The sequence below is a fragment of the Delphinus delphis genome, chromosome 17 (assembly GCF_949987515.2).
Source record: "Delphinus delphis chromosome 17, mDelDel1.2, whole genome shotgun sequence".
In the NCBI taxonomy this organism is placed as follows: domain Eukaryota; kingdom Metazoa; phylum Chordata; class Mammalia; order Artiodactyla; family Delphinidae; genus Delphinus; species Delphinus delphis.
Genome location: NC_082699.1, coordinates 50,653,291 through 50,669,260, shown reverse-complemented (window position 1 = coordinate 50,669,260; position 15,970 = coordinate 50,653,291). Strand labels below are relative to the sequence as shown.

At 34.9% G+C, this 15,970-nt stretch overlaps 1 protein-coding gene across 3 annotated transcripts in view; it reads left to right on the top strand.

The window, feature by feature from the left end:
• ANGPT1 (angiopoietin 1) overlaps positions 1 to 15,970 on the top strand; it is a 274,198-nt gene that overhangs the window by 176,669 nt on the left and 81,559 nt on the right. For all 3 annotated transcript variants that reach the window (XM_060035232.1, XM_060035231.1, XM_060035230.1), the window contains exon 5: positions 15,314 to 15,441. In XM_060035232.1, the coding sequence (XP_059891215.1) occupies positions 15,314 to 15,441 (128 nt within the window). The remainder of the gene's footprint in view (positions 1 to 15,313; positions 15,442 to 15,970) is intronic.

Sequence of the window (15,970 nt, the reverse complement as noted above, 5' to 3'; positions counted from 1 at the left end):
TCCAGACCTCTAGACATTTATTTTCTTTTTAATGATAAAATTCTAAAATAAATCCTGCTTTAACTATAGGATTTGTAATCTTAATGTAAGCCTATTGCCCTATTATCCAATGGATTCTATGCTCTTATAATCATAGATTTTGTTTGCTTCTTATTAATCTTTTTTTTCTTTAATCCCAGAGTTAAGTATTCTACTAAGTATTTGGTCATTTAAGAACTCATAAGAGACACAAAAATGGGAAATGTCTCTCACTAAGTTTTCCATAAAGATTTTACTTCTTTGCATATCTTCATTTTCACTGGCACCATAGTCTTCAGTTATGGTGAATTTAAAACTTAAATGAGTGATTTCATAATACTAGATTAAATATCAGTTACTAAAATGAACTTTTATTTCATTCTAATTCTAAAACACATAAGTAAAATCTCTCCCTACTTAAGACCAAAAGTTTATTTATCAAGTAGATTTATTATTTATCAAAGATTATATATAAATGTTCTACTTTTAAATATAAATATATGCAAATAAGCCTAAATCAATACATCACAATAAATGTATCACTTTTCTAAAATGTATATTTCAAAAATACAAAGAGTAGTCTTCTGAAGGATTTTCCAAAAACATTATGAACTGTGTCATAATCCAAAAGACTAAAAATTTTAATTGACCTTAAGGGTCCTCTCTTTCTAACTTGACTCAGTCAGTCATTTATGGAGACAGCCTGAATGTAATACTACAAAGCAAGAGAAAAATTTCTATTGAGGTTTTTCTGTCATTGGCAACTAATGTAATCTTTATGAAGCTGTCTCATCATTTATAAAAAGTCAGGATAATTATATCTGCTTCACAATGATAGTGAGAGGATTAAATTAGATACTGCATATAAAAACAAAAGAATGTGACACAGTTGATTCATTAAACATTAATTCCTTCCTTTTCCTCCAAGTGACAAGATTAAACTAAACACAAGAAAACTTATGATGTGCTATCTATAAGTAAAATTTCTTTCAAAGAAAATGTCTGGATACAAGGCTGTAGAGTTTCTAACTGTTGACAGTCATCTAAGCCCCTTCTTTTTAGCTTCAGTTTTCTAATCTCTAAAATGGAATCATAATACATACCTGATGAGTTTGCAGTAAGAATTAAAAGAGGTTTGTATAAAACATGTAGTATTTTTGTTTAGTTTCACAGAACTTTTCCTACTAAAACATCTAATGTCATAAGATATATTTAATCTAAATACAGTTAATAAACACATTTTCTGAAATAGTTCAACAAACCTTCCTCTTGTTGTTCTGAACAGGCAATAGTGGTACCTTAGGCAAATAGTCATTACAAACTGAATCGCATCTATTTTTGTAAGACTTCTGGGTAGCACATTTATTTTTGCCTAACCTTTGTCTGCAAAAACTTGGTTGCAGTTATTCTTAGAAACATTAACACTAAGGAAATATTGCTCCCAATGTTATCATTGTGTCAAAGCTTAGCTGATTGCTTCATGTTTTTGGCAGTTCACAGTTATTGTGGGAATTAAATAGTTTACATTGATAATGGCATGGAAACAAGGTTTGGAATTCTTTGGGGGAGGATAATCAGGTACTGTGACTGTCAACATTCAGCAGTCATCTCTGTTCAGAGATAATTAAAGCATCATCACGTACCTTGAGCATACATCAGACAAAGTTTGCATTATGTGATCAAGAATGTAATTACTAACCTTAAAAAAAGAAAGATAAAAAGAAAATAGTATTTAGGTTCCATCATAAAATTACATTGGCTGATTGTCTTACTGTCCAAATCAACTTGGAACATACTCCTGCTATACCAAGATATGATTCATAAATTTATCATTCATTAAAAAAATAGTTATACAGCAACTGTTTTGTTTCAGATTCTCTTCTGGTGGTAAGGGTATCCATCCATTTTTATTTAACAAAGATTTGCTGAGTTCCTATAATATGCCAGATACTGTTCAGACAATGAGAAGAGAGAAAAGATGTACTGTCCGTGGCTTCAAGAAAACTGGAATTTGGTGGGGAAAGAGATAGGTAAACAAACAATTATATTCTGTAATTGTTTGCTAGTGGTGAAGCCAGGGTGCCAGGGGACTAGTGAAACACACAGGAGGAATATTAAAATCATGATAGAGACAGAAGGATGGGGGCAGAATCCCGCATCTGCAGAGTCTTCTTAAGGCTCTTGTTGAATACTTGTTATGATGCAGGCATGGCTTAAGCTTTATGTGTATTAACTTAGTTAGTCCTCACAATAACAGTTTGAGGGAACTACTGTGGTTAGCCCCATTTTATAAATTCCACAGGCAGCTTGAGTATTTTCCTAAGGTTACATAGCTAGAAAGGTTGATCCAGGATTAGAATGTAGGCAGGATGGCTGAAAAAAGGAGACCAAAATAGGGGTTATAGCAGAGAGAAAAGACTGTTATGAAGGGTCTTATTTTAGTGGCAAATAAGCAGAAAGGTCAAATGAAAAAACAGACTGAAGTGAACTTTGGAACTGGGTTGTTACCTTCTATAGGGAGAGTTTGAGTAAACTGTAGAGCTCAATTGCATAGGTTGAAGACTAAAATGAGTAAGATGAAGTAAAAGCAGAAAATGTTGTCTACCCACATCCAAAGGTTGAATGTGAAAGGATAGGTATCAGCTCTGGGTAGAGAAGCACAGAGAGTAGAGAGGAATAAAAGAAACTTAAATACCAAGAGGCATGAGCATGTTTATATACTTAGTTCCTTAATATGAAGTATAAAAATTTCAGATCATAAGGAGCTTCTCTTGAAGTTTATTTTAAAAGTTTCTTTCAGATCGTCTGAAAGAGATAATGATTAATACTACAAATTTTTAAGTGAGCTCAATTATTTGGTTTAAAGTATCTTTCCCAGAGGCTGATTGCAGTGGTACAGAACGTTTGATCATTATTTTCGGTCTTCTGGCCTTCTGAAAAGGGGAAATGAGGCATTTGCTTCCTTTCCAGTGCTGAGGGGACATTTGGCTCTGTTCTCAGAATAATTCTACCATCTGAAAGGAATTTACCTCCTATGCAGTGTCTACTGAGTTTGTGAAGTAAATCATTCAGTCAAGGGATGAGATAGTTTGAACTCCTGCAAGTCCCTTGAGTTAAGAACGACTCTTAAAAACATCACAGATGATGGGAGGAAATTAAAACTTTTTGAATGTTACTCATATAAACATTGATAAAAATAGAAAATATCATTTTTATTGACTTAGTAAAATACTTGGTTATCGTTGACTACTTGTAATGCACGTTTTAACATTAGGTAGAAAGAGAAAGAAAAATACAGGAAGTCATCTGCTGAACACTACAGTGAGCACTTGTTTCCATTTAATGAGGGAAGTGCTTTATCTTGACAGAAAATTATATGTCAAACATTTACAATTTCCTTAAAATGAACCACACTTCTAGCACTTCCTTTCACAAAACCTAATGGCTTAAGGGGAAAGTGACTATTTATTTTTGGAAATGGTATGTTTCTCCTTTTTGATGGAGCATGTTATCTGCCTTTTGAAAAGCCGTAATTTCCGTAAAAAAAAAAAAAAATTGTGTGAATAGCAGATAGCCAAACTAGTGATAACAAAATAAAAAATAATACAGTCCTTGACCTCTCCCATGAACTATTTCTAAACCACATCTTTTGGGGGAGATTTGAAATTTTGTGGTTAATTCTCTTTTGGAATTAGAGTTTCAATTTCAGAAACGAAACTATCTGAAATGGAAAGGGATATCCCCTGATTCCAGCTGGGCCTGGAAGTTACCAGGGTGAAAGGCCATGAAAAAAAGAGTGTTGCCTTGATGTTCTAACATTACTGTGAACAAACCCTGTTCCTTCTTCTCTTGTGCTTTCATGGCCTGGTTCGCTAAAGCAAAGAAGCACAAAATATTTTGAATATAATTTTAACTAAATCATTTCCTGGACTCATCGATACTCAGGTCCAATTCAACGGGTTTTGTTTTCTAAGTCCAGAGACAAAATGGGACAGTGGATACGAGTTACAGATAAGCTATGGTACTTTGTACTGAGCCAAATAGCACCTATAATTACTCAGAGAGAAAGTAAGGAAAAAACATTCTATTAACATCATTCAGTATGTGTATAATACAGGAACCATAGAGTGAAACCCTTATGAAATCTCTTATGCTTTAAGAACAGAGGAAAAATAAACCCTGAAAAATGTTGCAACTATATGGTTGGGCTTAAATATATATAAACAAAAGATTGACTTTTAGCTTAAGATTTTTCTAAAAGTCAAATGCTAAGAAGCTTTTAAAACTGATGATTAAAAACATTTGTAGAGGGCTTCCCTGGTGGCACAGTGGTTAAGAATCGCCTGCCAATGCAGGGGACACGGGTTCAAGCCCTGGTCCGGGAAGATCCCACATGCTGCAGAGCAACTAAGCCTGTGCGCCACAACTACTGAAGCCTGCATGTCTACAGCCCTTGCTCCGCAGCAAGAGCAACCACCACAATGAGAAACCCGTGAACCGCAACAAAGAGTAGCCCCCGCTGGCCGCAACTAGAGAAAGCCCACGTGCAGCAGCGAAGACCCAATGCAGCCAAAAATTAATTTAAAAAAATTTTTTTTAGCTTCCTATGGGAGCTCATCATTTATTTTCAACTAAAGAATACCAACAATATGACTGCTTCTAAGTACATTGGAATCTCATCCTACTACTGGCTTGGATGTTCACATTCTGAGTGGGACCATCTCTGGTAAGGAATCACACTAATATGTGACCTACCAAGAATAGATAAATAAATCATAAAATTTTTGATGAATTTATGATAAAGTTAAATTATTAAATTTAATGCCAATTAAATCAAACCTCTTTTAACTTTATTATATCTTTAAGTGTACTTATAATTAATTTTAGGTGTGAACATTCTGTTATCACAATCAGTGTGAGTGCCTTTAGAACAGTGAATTTGAACTGTGGGTTTAATTTTAAGTGACAATTTTGTTCTAAAGGAAGGTTTTGCCGGTTGCTTTGGCCACATGTACACACTCGCAAGTGCACAAATAAACCAAATCTCCACCAAAATTAATCCAGCCCATGTCCCTAGAACTAGGACTTAGATTGAGGTGGTTTCCTCACCAGTGTCTTGGAGCAGCTATGACATATGCCATCAAGAGGGCGAGCATGGTAGCCTAGAAAGAACAGGAAGAAGGACAACTGACTTCTATTCCCAGTGCTGCTGCCACGTTGCTTAACATAAAAGTACTGCACACCTTAGAGTTTGCCTGGTGTCCTAGACAAACTCATGCATTTTATGACTCCTATCAATCATTCCATATCTTCTCTTGATTTTATGTCACTCATAATGACTGAGGAAACCCAAAGTTATAGAGTAGAATCCCATGTATACCCGCAGGTAGTAAAGTAATATTCGTCAAGTATATCTCACCACAAGAGTAAGAACCAAAGTGACATACCTATGGTGACAATCAGCCTTTATTTATTTAAAACTTCAAAGTGGCATTTTTTTGGTCAGTTTTCAAAAGCATCTGGCAACTGCTCTCCATGTTTTACAGCATTGCCCAAGGACTTTCATTCCATTTTTAATGGCTTTTGCTGAAATCAATTATTTGTTCACTCAGAGCACAAAAGATGCCCTTTAAGTCTTCCCACATGTGTGAGAAATCATTTATTCAAAATCAGCATATTCCAGTCAGGCTGAAGACATTATATGGAAAATTAAAACACATGAAACACCTGCAATATCTTTGTTAATGAAATGACCTTCTGAACAAATGGCAAGGATCATGTAGCACTCATAACTGCCCATCAGGGTGCCCAAAGGGAAAACACAGAAATGAATTTTATAAAAAGTGAATGATCACTTGATTAAACAAAGATTGTGTGTAAATCCATTTTCAACTTTTAGTAATTTTTTTTCATTCTTAGTTTTGCTCTAAGTGTAATATGCATTGTGTACATTCAGTTACATATGTGAGTCACTTCACATTAGTGGAGTGTTAGAAAATTTATTTAAATGCACTAATCAAACAAAAATAGAAATATGTAGAATTACTTCACGTTTCATTATTCCACACTGAAACAAGTACCATAAAATTAGCAATCCACGTATGACATAGGGTACTATGTATGTCCACATGGATTTAAGTGTTTATGTACCTTGTATGTCTCAGTAGCACAGGGAGATCAGCTCGGTGCTTTGTAACCACCTAGAGGAGTGGGATAGGGAGGGTGGGAGGGAGATGCAAGAGGGAGGGGATATGGGGATGTATGTATACGTATAGCCGATTCACTTTGTGATACAGCAGAAACTAACACACCATTGTAAAGCAATTATACTCCAATAAAGATGTTAAAAAAAAATTCTCTAAAGAGTTGATTGCAGGGGTGAAGGGCTTATTTTAAATATGACTCCTTTGTAAGAATCAGAAAATTAAAGAGAGATAAAATTTTTTAAATGTATATATTTACCTACAATTATATGTAATGAGTAATATATTTTCCACATAATGTATCTCTTTAAGTAGTAAAATTTTAAGGAAATTTTAAATTATCATAATGGCAAATTTTCTGCAGTGTTTTCATAAAAGATTTTTCTAATAATTTAATTCATTATCATCAGCATGAATTAATTTATACCATAATACCATGATGCCTTTCTAAAAGTATATAATTTATCCCTTATGTTATATTTTGCCCAAACTATTATCATTTCTTATTTTTGCCTACTTTAAAAAAATTACTATTTTTTCCTCATACCCACAAAAAAGCTTTTAGTTATCAATTTTCTCATTGTTTTCAGGCGTGATTCTAGAAGATGAGCACAAACGCAGACATATGCCCACTCTCATCTCCCCAACCAGCCCTCCTCTAAACTTGTAACTTCTAGCAAATGGTCCATAGGCTGGGGGATCAATAATTAGGCTTCTGAGAATAATATCTAAAACTAATGGGGGTAAATCCTGATCAGCATGACTTTTAGGGTATGGACATTATTAAATCCAATGTGGCTGCTCAGGGACCTCTTACTTCCTAATCCTCTGTTTGCTTTTGAGGTTGTGGGCCATCACTGCTTCATATTTCTGCTAAGAGCTCCCGTCTCACAGAAAATTCTGCTACCTGTTCCTCTCTTCTATCTTCATCTCAACATTTTTCTTCTTTCTTGTCATTTCTGCCTCCTGTCATTTTCCCATACTTCCTGCTTCCAATGAGAAGAGCCTATACCCATTCAAAATTAAGGCCTGTCCTGATTCACCTAAGACCCAAGGGTGGGACCTTTTCAGCTAAGTATTGCTGGGGATTCACTCTGTGGCAAATAACGTATTAGAGTTCTGTTTGGGTTTGACGTTACTTTAGAAGCCAGTAAGAAGTAGTTTTGGCTTTACAGTTAAAGACTTCCACTACTTATAAGTTTTGGTGAAGTTAGATAGCATCTCAGAGTTTCAGTTTTCTCATATATAAAATGATATATTGACAAATCCATCTCATAAGATGTTTATGAGTGTTAAATGAAATGAAGCATATAAAACATACTTAGCACCAGAAATTCAGAGTTGAGCACATAATTAGTATTCAATGAATGCTAGTTGATTTTATTATGATCATGATGATTATATTTCCACCAAGATGATAGTTAAGATTTTACACATTATCTACAAAATATATACACGTAAAGAATTTAAATTAGAATAAAAACAGTTTTTTTTATAAAAAATTTAATTAAAATAATAATGCAGCAAGTAAACAACGTTCAAGTGTTCCCTTATACCACAGTTAAAAGGAAAAGGAACAGTAGATTTTTAAAAAGGAAGCCTTTAGCTACTTAACCAAAGACTTCAGATTGAAAGTATTTATAAATATGTTTGTTATATTGTGACATAGCAATTTATGTTTTATATATATATATATTAGATTAAAAAATAGGTAATTGCCATTTTTGTAGGTTAAAAACAATCATGCTGAGATATCAACCCACAGATATTTAGGTTCATATACATATATTTTATATGAAATAAAATACCAATTTTGAAAGTTTTAATTTATAAGCTTAAAACTCGTATGTGTTTATATAGCTATACATAGGTGATACGTATTTATGAAATCATCGGTAGGTCTTCCTCACCCACCCACAAAATATTGAAATATTGAATATTGCCTACAAACCTTTAAACGTATTTTCTACACCCTTGAAATGCAAAATATTACCTTCGTCTACTTCTAGAAGTCCTTTCAAGTAAATTAGGATACCAGGGAATTTCTTAAATGGCCTTTCCATGAAATACCCACACACCTGGCTGAAGACTAGAGAATCTAAGCAATCAGTTTTTTGCTTGTTTGCACCTTGTCAGATATGCCATTTTACTCATCTGTACGTTCAGTTACCTTCAGTAACCTGTTGTGTGAAAATCACGGGCTAGGGTCAATTCCTAGTACTATGATCTCCTTAATGCTAATGGCCCAAAAAGTACCACAAGAGATATCCTTAAACCAATAACATGATCTGCATACATTCTGATGTTTGCTAAATACTGGAGATATATGAATGATTATCCACATCTAAGATTTAAAAAGAATAATTGAAGAATTGATCCCTTTATAGCAACTTATTAGGAATTAAGTAGGATCAAGGGCTCCTGGTTTTTATATTGCCTCTGGTAGCAAGGCTAATTGTCTTCTGCATTCTCTACTACGTTTTCTGAGACTCAGAATTACCAATTCCACATTCCAGGAAGTTTTCTCTTGAGGGTTCATCTGAATTGAAGTGCCCCTCTGCCTTAGCTTTCATGGTTCTTCCCTCAAGTCAGCCCAGTGGTAGATATGCCATCCGGGTTGGAATTGAGTAGGCAAATGAAGGCAACGGCCAGATAAAGCTAGCAGCTGCTGGAGTCAGCGTCTCAGGTTGCTCACTGGCTGAATGTTGGCTGGTGAAAGACAAACATGCACCTGCTTATGTCCCTGTTCTTTCCCTTTAGATCCCAGAAATTTGGTTGTATAGATAAGGGATGAATAATGATTCCTTCCTAAGACTTTCCTAAGATTTATTTGCTGATATTGATGTGGGTAAAGTGTTTGAACTGGCATACCAAGCTCTTATAATTTAGTTCAGATAGCTTTTTTACATGTTTTATTCATTCAGGTGTTATCTCTTCTGAACAGCCTTCCCCAAGTCTACCTGGTCAGAAATAGAGTGTAGTCTCTGCACCTACTCTCAATGCACTTGATACATATCTCCAAAACAGCAATTGTGTGCATTATCTCTGTTCGGTATTATATTTAAACTGGTACCATTAGACTGAGAAGCTGTTGCTGGCCATCTTGTGACCAGGTAGAGAGTCAGCAACAAGTGAGTCAAGAAAAAGATAAGTAAACCAATTCCTGATCACACTGTTTGAAACCTGATCATGCTTTCCCTAAAGCTCTATCCTAGATTGTTGAATTACATGATTCAATAAATTATCGTTTTGCTTCAGCCAGCTTGAGTTGGGTTTTTCCCTATCATGGAAGATACTAATCATAGATGTAGCTATCATGAGATATTATGGAAGACCTACTAATGGGTCTTTCTCTCATCAGACTGTGATCACATTAAGGACAGGTTGTGGTTTTCTTATGTCTGTATCTCCATTATCTTGAAAAAGTCATGCAAATAGCAGATGTTTAATCAATATTTACTGAAATTGTTAATATAGGATGGGTTAAACTAAGAAGGGACAGGAGGCAGTCTTTTAAATTGAGACAAATTAAAGTCTCAGTCTATTTGTCTTATATTTAGGCTTTCATTAATTTTTAACGATGACAACTGAGGAAGGATAGTGGGATCAGTAAGAGAAAAAGAGAATATCGGTTTTGGAAGAAAATATTAGGTAAAATAAACAAATGAAAGTTGGGGTTGCATCAGGAACTGCTCAACAAGCAAGTAGAAATGAGGATCTGGAGGTCATGAGAGAAGCAAATATGTGGTGTCAGAAATGCTTGTATCTTAGAAATCTGTGTGAAAGTTTGAAGCCGTAGAAATTGGTTTGCAAAAAGAGCAGATGAAAAAGGAATAGAGATCCAAGAATAGAATCTTGGTGAGCATCTATTGGTAGGTGGGGAGAGAAACAGAACGCAATGAAGAGGAAAGAGAAAGGACAATTAGAGAAGTAGAAAAGGGACTAAGAGAGCTCAACACAAAAGGCAAGGGCAAAGATAGGCAAAGACAACTTCTGTAGAGGAAAAAGGTAGAGGAGACTTATTTTAAATGGTTTTGATCGTCACAGTAAAACATAAAACAATGTCATATATAAATAGAGAAGACAGGAGTGAGATTTAATCTTGAAAAAAGTAGAAAGATTTGAAATACACTTTTCAGGAAATGTAATAAAAAGTCTGTTAGAAATGACCAAGGGTTTGACTGAGAAGCATAGAGAACACAGCTCAGTTTAGAAAGTACACATTTGAAGGGCATTAAATAGCCTCACTTTAGTGTTTGCAGTCTAGAAATGGGGGTGAGAATGTGAATAAACGTCCTTCCTTGGGTCAGGATTTACCCATACAAGGGGTTAGTGGATGAAAGGACAGTGGAAGGAGGGCACTAGCAATTCCACCCGAACTGTGCTTAAATGCCTCACTCTCAGGCTGAAGGTAGGAAGAAGGAAAAAGGAGGCTAGGAAGAGGCAGATAGTAATGGTGGGGATCTAGACTCTCAATTAGAAGAAAGACAAACTCATTAAGAATTAAAGAATAGGAAAGGAAAAAATAAGAGCATGTGATCAAAGGCGGAACTTTTAGATGTAAAGATCATTTTTTAAGAATTCATGCTTTTAAACCAGCTTTTAAACCAGTGTATTATTATAAGTTAAACCACTTTTACAGATATAGCTAAAACACCTGTATCAAGTATCAAGATTGCTCCTCCCTGCTCTGTCCAGTTGATGCTTCTTTTATCTTCTTCCATCAGGTTTTCTATGTTTGTCTCTTGTCATTTATCTTATATTCCTCCAGGCATTATCTTCCATCTTGCTGAATCTCAAGACCTTCTACAAAAATTTATCCTTAGTTCTGACACTTGCAATGTTCAGTTAATTCATCTTTGTTCTTGTCTTTCTGTGTTTTAAAATGTTTACTGTGTGTCCAGTTTTACAATATCTAACCATAACACTGAATTTCAGAATTCTCCAATATTTAACGAAGAAAATAGGCATGAAAATTGAAGCTATGAGATTAAATCTCTACAATCAGCATATGGTATATACATCATATATCATTTCATCTGAAATAATCTTTAATTCTTAATAAATAAAGCTTACAGTATACAGCAAGATTAGATTACCTGGGTTTTTTAGACTTAAACTTAACAATGGTGTGCCTTGATGTAGTCAATGAATGAAATAAGCTAATTATTAGCCCGCTCTGACAAGGAGAGGCCAGCTCAATATAATCCTAAGTGTAACCAGTCAATTGTAACTTCCCTGCATTTCGTCAGCTACAGTATTTATATTTGAGGGTAGAAGACAGCAGCATCCACCACTCCACTGAGTGGGTTGGCTAGCCTTCCACAGCCTGAGTGTCCTTTCCATAAGAAAGAATAAGAATGTAATGTTGCCATTGATGATATCATTATTATCATAACAGCAATAACTACCATTTCTTGGCACTTACTGTAATTCAGTCACTCTGCGTTATGTAATTCACATACTTGCCTCAGAGATATGTATAAATTCCCCACTTTATAGATTAAAAAGAGAAAGCAAAACTCTGAAAGTCGATCTACCCTTATAGAAGGGGTCTTCAGACCATAGAATATAATACAAATATTAAAGGTAAGCTCTGAATGAAACTTTTAAATTGCTTTTAAATGCTATATTACTCTAAAATGTAGCCTGGATCAAACTTTCAAGCATAATATTACTAGTTAGTAAGTAATTAAAAACAAGCAGTCTAATCATCTGGAAAGAATGTATTTCAATTTTTCAAAAATATGAAACTATATTTCAAGAAAATGAAACATCTATATCAGATATGTTGCCACAATGACAACAACGAATCCATAGTATAACCATAGCACTAACTGTACGTTTTATGGTAGACTCCTCAAACCATTTTTCCAGTTATAAGACTTAATATCCATAGTTTGAACATTTTTATAAATTAGTTTCCAGAAAAATAAGATAATATCCAACTTTTTCCTTTTCTCTGTGTTATTGAAAAAGTGTGTGAAATAGCTTCCCTCTTCCCCAACAACAGTCTTTTCACCCACTTCATCCTGAAGAGGAAAAGAAAAGGGGAAGGGAGGTGGCAGAGAAGTGGGAAGGGAATGCATTCTCCTTACATAACTAAATAAGGGAGGGCAGGAAGTGGTACATTGAACAAGAAAACGTTTTCTCTTTCTTTAGATAAATGATTATCCCCACCTCTCACCCAAAAAAGAAAAATGGGTTTACCGTTGAATTCCTCTTGACCACATCTTCCTGTTTGTTCATCCTCTCAAGGGATTATAAATTTTAGTTAGTATTTCTTTACATCCTTTTTTTTTTTTTTGCATCTGATTTGGTTATTTTCAACAGAAGAGCAAGCATTTAGAATTTAGGAAGGTTTAGTTTTAGAAAAATAATAGTCCATTTAGCTTAAAATAAGTAAGCACAAGTGAAATGCATTGATGTTTTTGAAAACAAGACCTTTGTATAATCCACTGACATGCCCAGTGCCATTAAAAGTAGCTTTTGAGTATATAAATATTCATTTTTAATTGCTATTTGCATACATTCTATGCAATGCTCTTCACCATCATATAATGTTAATCCTCTGATTACTTATTTTGTGTTGATATTGCAATTGTTCTTTTTGTGTGTGTTTTTATTTAAATATTTATTTATTTATTTGGTTGCATCAGGTCTTACTTATAGCAGGTGGCCTGCTTAGTTACGGCTCACCAGCTTCTTAGTTGTGGCACATGGGCTCCTCAGTTCTGGCAGGCAGGCTCCTTAGTTGTGGCATGCAAGTGGGATCTAGTTCCCGGACCAGGGATCGAACCTGGGCCCCCTGCATTGGGAGTGCGCAGTCTTTTTTTTTTTTTTTTTAGCATCTTTATTGGACTATAATTGCTTTACAATGGTGTGTTAGTTTCTGCTTTATAACAAAGTGAATCAGTTATACATATACATATGTTCCCATATCTCTTCCCTCTTGCGTCTCCCTCGCTCCCACCCTCCCTATCCCACCCCTCTAGGTGGTCACAAACCACCGAGCTGATCTCCCTGTGCTGTGCGGCTGCTTCCCACTAGCTATCTATTTTACGTTTAGTAGCGTATATATGTCCATGCCACTCTCTCACTTTGTCACAGCTTACCCTTCCCCCTCCCCATATCCTCAAGTCCATTCTCTAGTAGATCTGTGTCTTTATTCCCGTCTAACCCCTAGGTTCTTCATGACCTTTTTATTTTTCTTAGATTCCATATATATATGTTAGCATACGGTATTTGTTTTTCTCTTTCTGACTTACTTCACTCTGTATGACAGACTCTAGGTCCATCCACCTCACTACAAATACCTCAATTTCCTTTCTTTTTATGGCTGAGTAATATTCCATTGTATGTATGTGCCACATCTTCTTTATCCATTCATCCAATGACGGACACTTAGGTAGGGGAGCACGCAGTCTTAACCACTGTGCCACCAGGGAAGTCCCTGATATTGCAATTGTGATGGGTGGTGTTTAGAAGTAGCTTTTAATATAAGTAGGCAAAACCACTAGTGCAAACAGGAGCTATGTAGAGAACCATAATGCTATTAAATGTTATAATTCTATATTTTTGTTATAGCAACATATATGACATGGATATTTCATTTCCTTGAACCATAGTAATTTTTGAAAATTTGAAATATTTATATTGAGATAGTCATTCTTTCTACAAAGATTAGACTGTTAATTTTTAATTACTTATAAATTAGTAACACCATGTGTCAAATATAAATCAGGTTAGTATTTTAGATTGTTAGAACATTTAAAATCATTTTAAAAGCACTGATTCATAGCTTACCTTTGATATTATTATTTTAAAATACCATAGTGACTCAGAGTGATTGAAAACAGATAATTATTAAGTAACCAGAGACTTTAAGGGCAAGATTATAAAATATTCTTAGGCTAATGAAACAAATTGCTTAAATAACATGTATTTATTAGAAAATACTAAATCATAAATATTTTATAAAGATACCACCCATATCTTTAGCTGAGGACTAGTAAATGAGGCATTTTTGTATTTTGATCTCATTAATAAGAACTTAATGGTGGTTGAAGCTCAATGAATGAAATAAAGTTCCTCTCAGTGGAGACTATATCTCTAATTAAATTTCTTTTTCCACTTGACTTCCAGCTTTTACTGAGCTCTTCCACCTATATAACTTAATTTCAAATCTTATTATATTTTTTTTTTGCGGTACGCGGGCCTCCCATTGTTGTGGCCTCTCCCATTGTGGAGCACAGGCTCCGGACATGCAGGCTCAGCGGCCATGGCTCACAGGCCCAGCCGCTCCGCGGCATGTGGGATCCTCCCAGACCAGAGCACGAACCCATGTCCCCTGCATCGGCAGGCGGACTCTCAACCACTGCGCCACCAGGGAAGCCCAGCCAAATTTTATTAATTTTTCTTCTTCTATTTGTATGTCATCCACCTGATAGTTTAACTTCAGACCATTAAATAAAAAACAAAGTTTACTTCCCTTTTCATTCTAGATAGTTAAATTGGATCAGGGACTTCTTTCTACCTTTTAATTATTTTGAGAGTTTTTAAAAAATAAAAATTTCTAGGAGCTCTTCAATATAAAGCCACAGAAAAACAGTACAACCTTCTTTTAGCATCTTAAACCTCCATATTATGTTTTGATGTTTGAATTTATCTTCACCTCTCCCTCCTCCGAAAATGCTTTAGCATTTTTCAAACTTTCCTATGAAATGTAGGTAAGAATGTTTTAGAAATTTTAGAAACATTGACAAAATTGTTACCAATTGCAGGTGTTACATGATCAAATTATTTGTCCCTTGAGTTGATGTTCTGGAAGTGATAGAGAAAAAAACAAGAAATTAAGCAAAATATAAAAAGTATTCAGTTATAAACTGATCACATATTTTTCCTATAGTTTTGTAATTCTGTGAGTCACCTCAAAATCTAGTATTGTTCTTATGATTGATTTTTCAATAAATGCAACATTGACATTTGTTTGGAGGAAATGAAGACTTGCTTACCTATACTTAGAGTCCATTTGGGCACTAATGGTACTGATATTCACATATTGCAATCTTTTTTTTTTTTTTTTTTTGCAGTTTTACTAAAGGGAGGAAAAAAAGAGGAAGAAAAGCCATTTAGAGACTGTGCAGATGTATATCAAGCTGGTTTTAATAAAAGTGGAATCTACACTATTTATATTAATAATATGCCAGAACCCAAAAAGGTAAAACCAGAAGTGTTTGTTTATGAGATGTAAAGCAGATCCTAGTTGAATTGCTGAATAATCAGATTGATTTGTGGGCTTGTTAAACTGAAAATATTTGTGCCTGAGCTCTTTTCTCCCAAAGATACTCTGTTTCCCAGGTCCATAAAAGATGAAAACCCTATTGTACAGACCTCTTCCAACCCTCACATATCCCATCCCTATTTCACACACAGTTTTCCATTTACTCTCTGCTCATTCCTGGAATGTCCCATTGTTCGTAAATGCTTGCCTTGTACAGATTACATGTTGAAGTCACATATACTTCAAGTGCATGGAGATGAGTTAGGAACCATCTTCTAAAGTCCCAAGGACCCAGATGGTACACATCATCTACAGTTCAAATACCGTGGAGAGAGAGCTAGAGACATGTTTCTAGAACCACTCCTCCTATTTGGGTAGAGAAACATATTCGATCTTAACTCATAATCTTGAAAGGATTTGCTTTTCATATTTACCTAAGAGAGTGTGTTGGAGGATAGTTTTCATC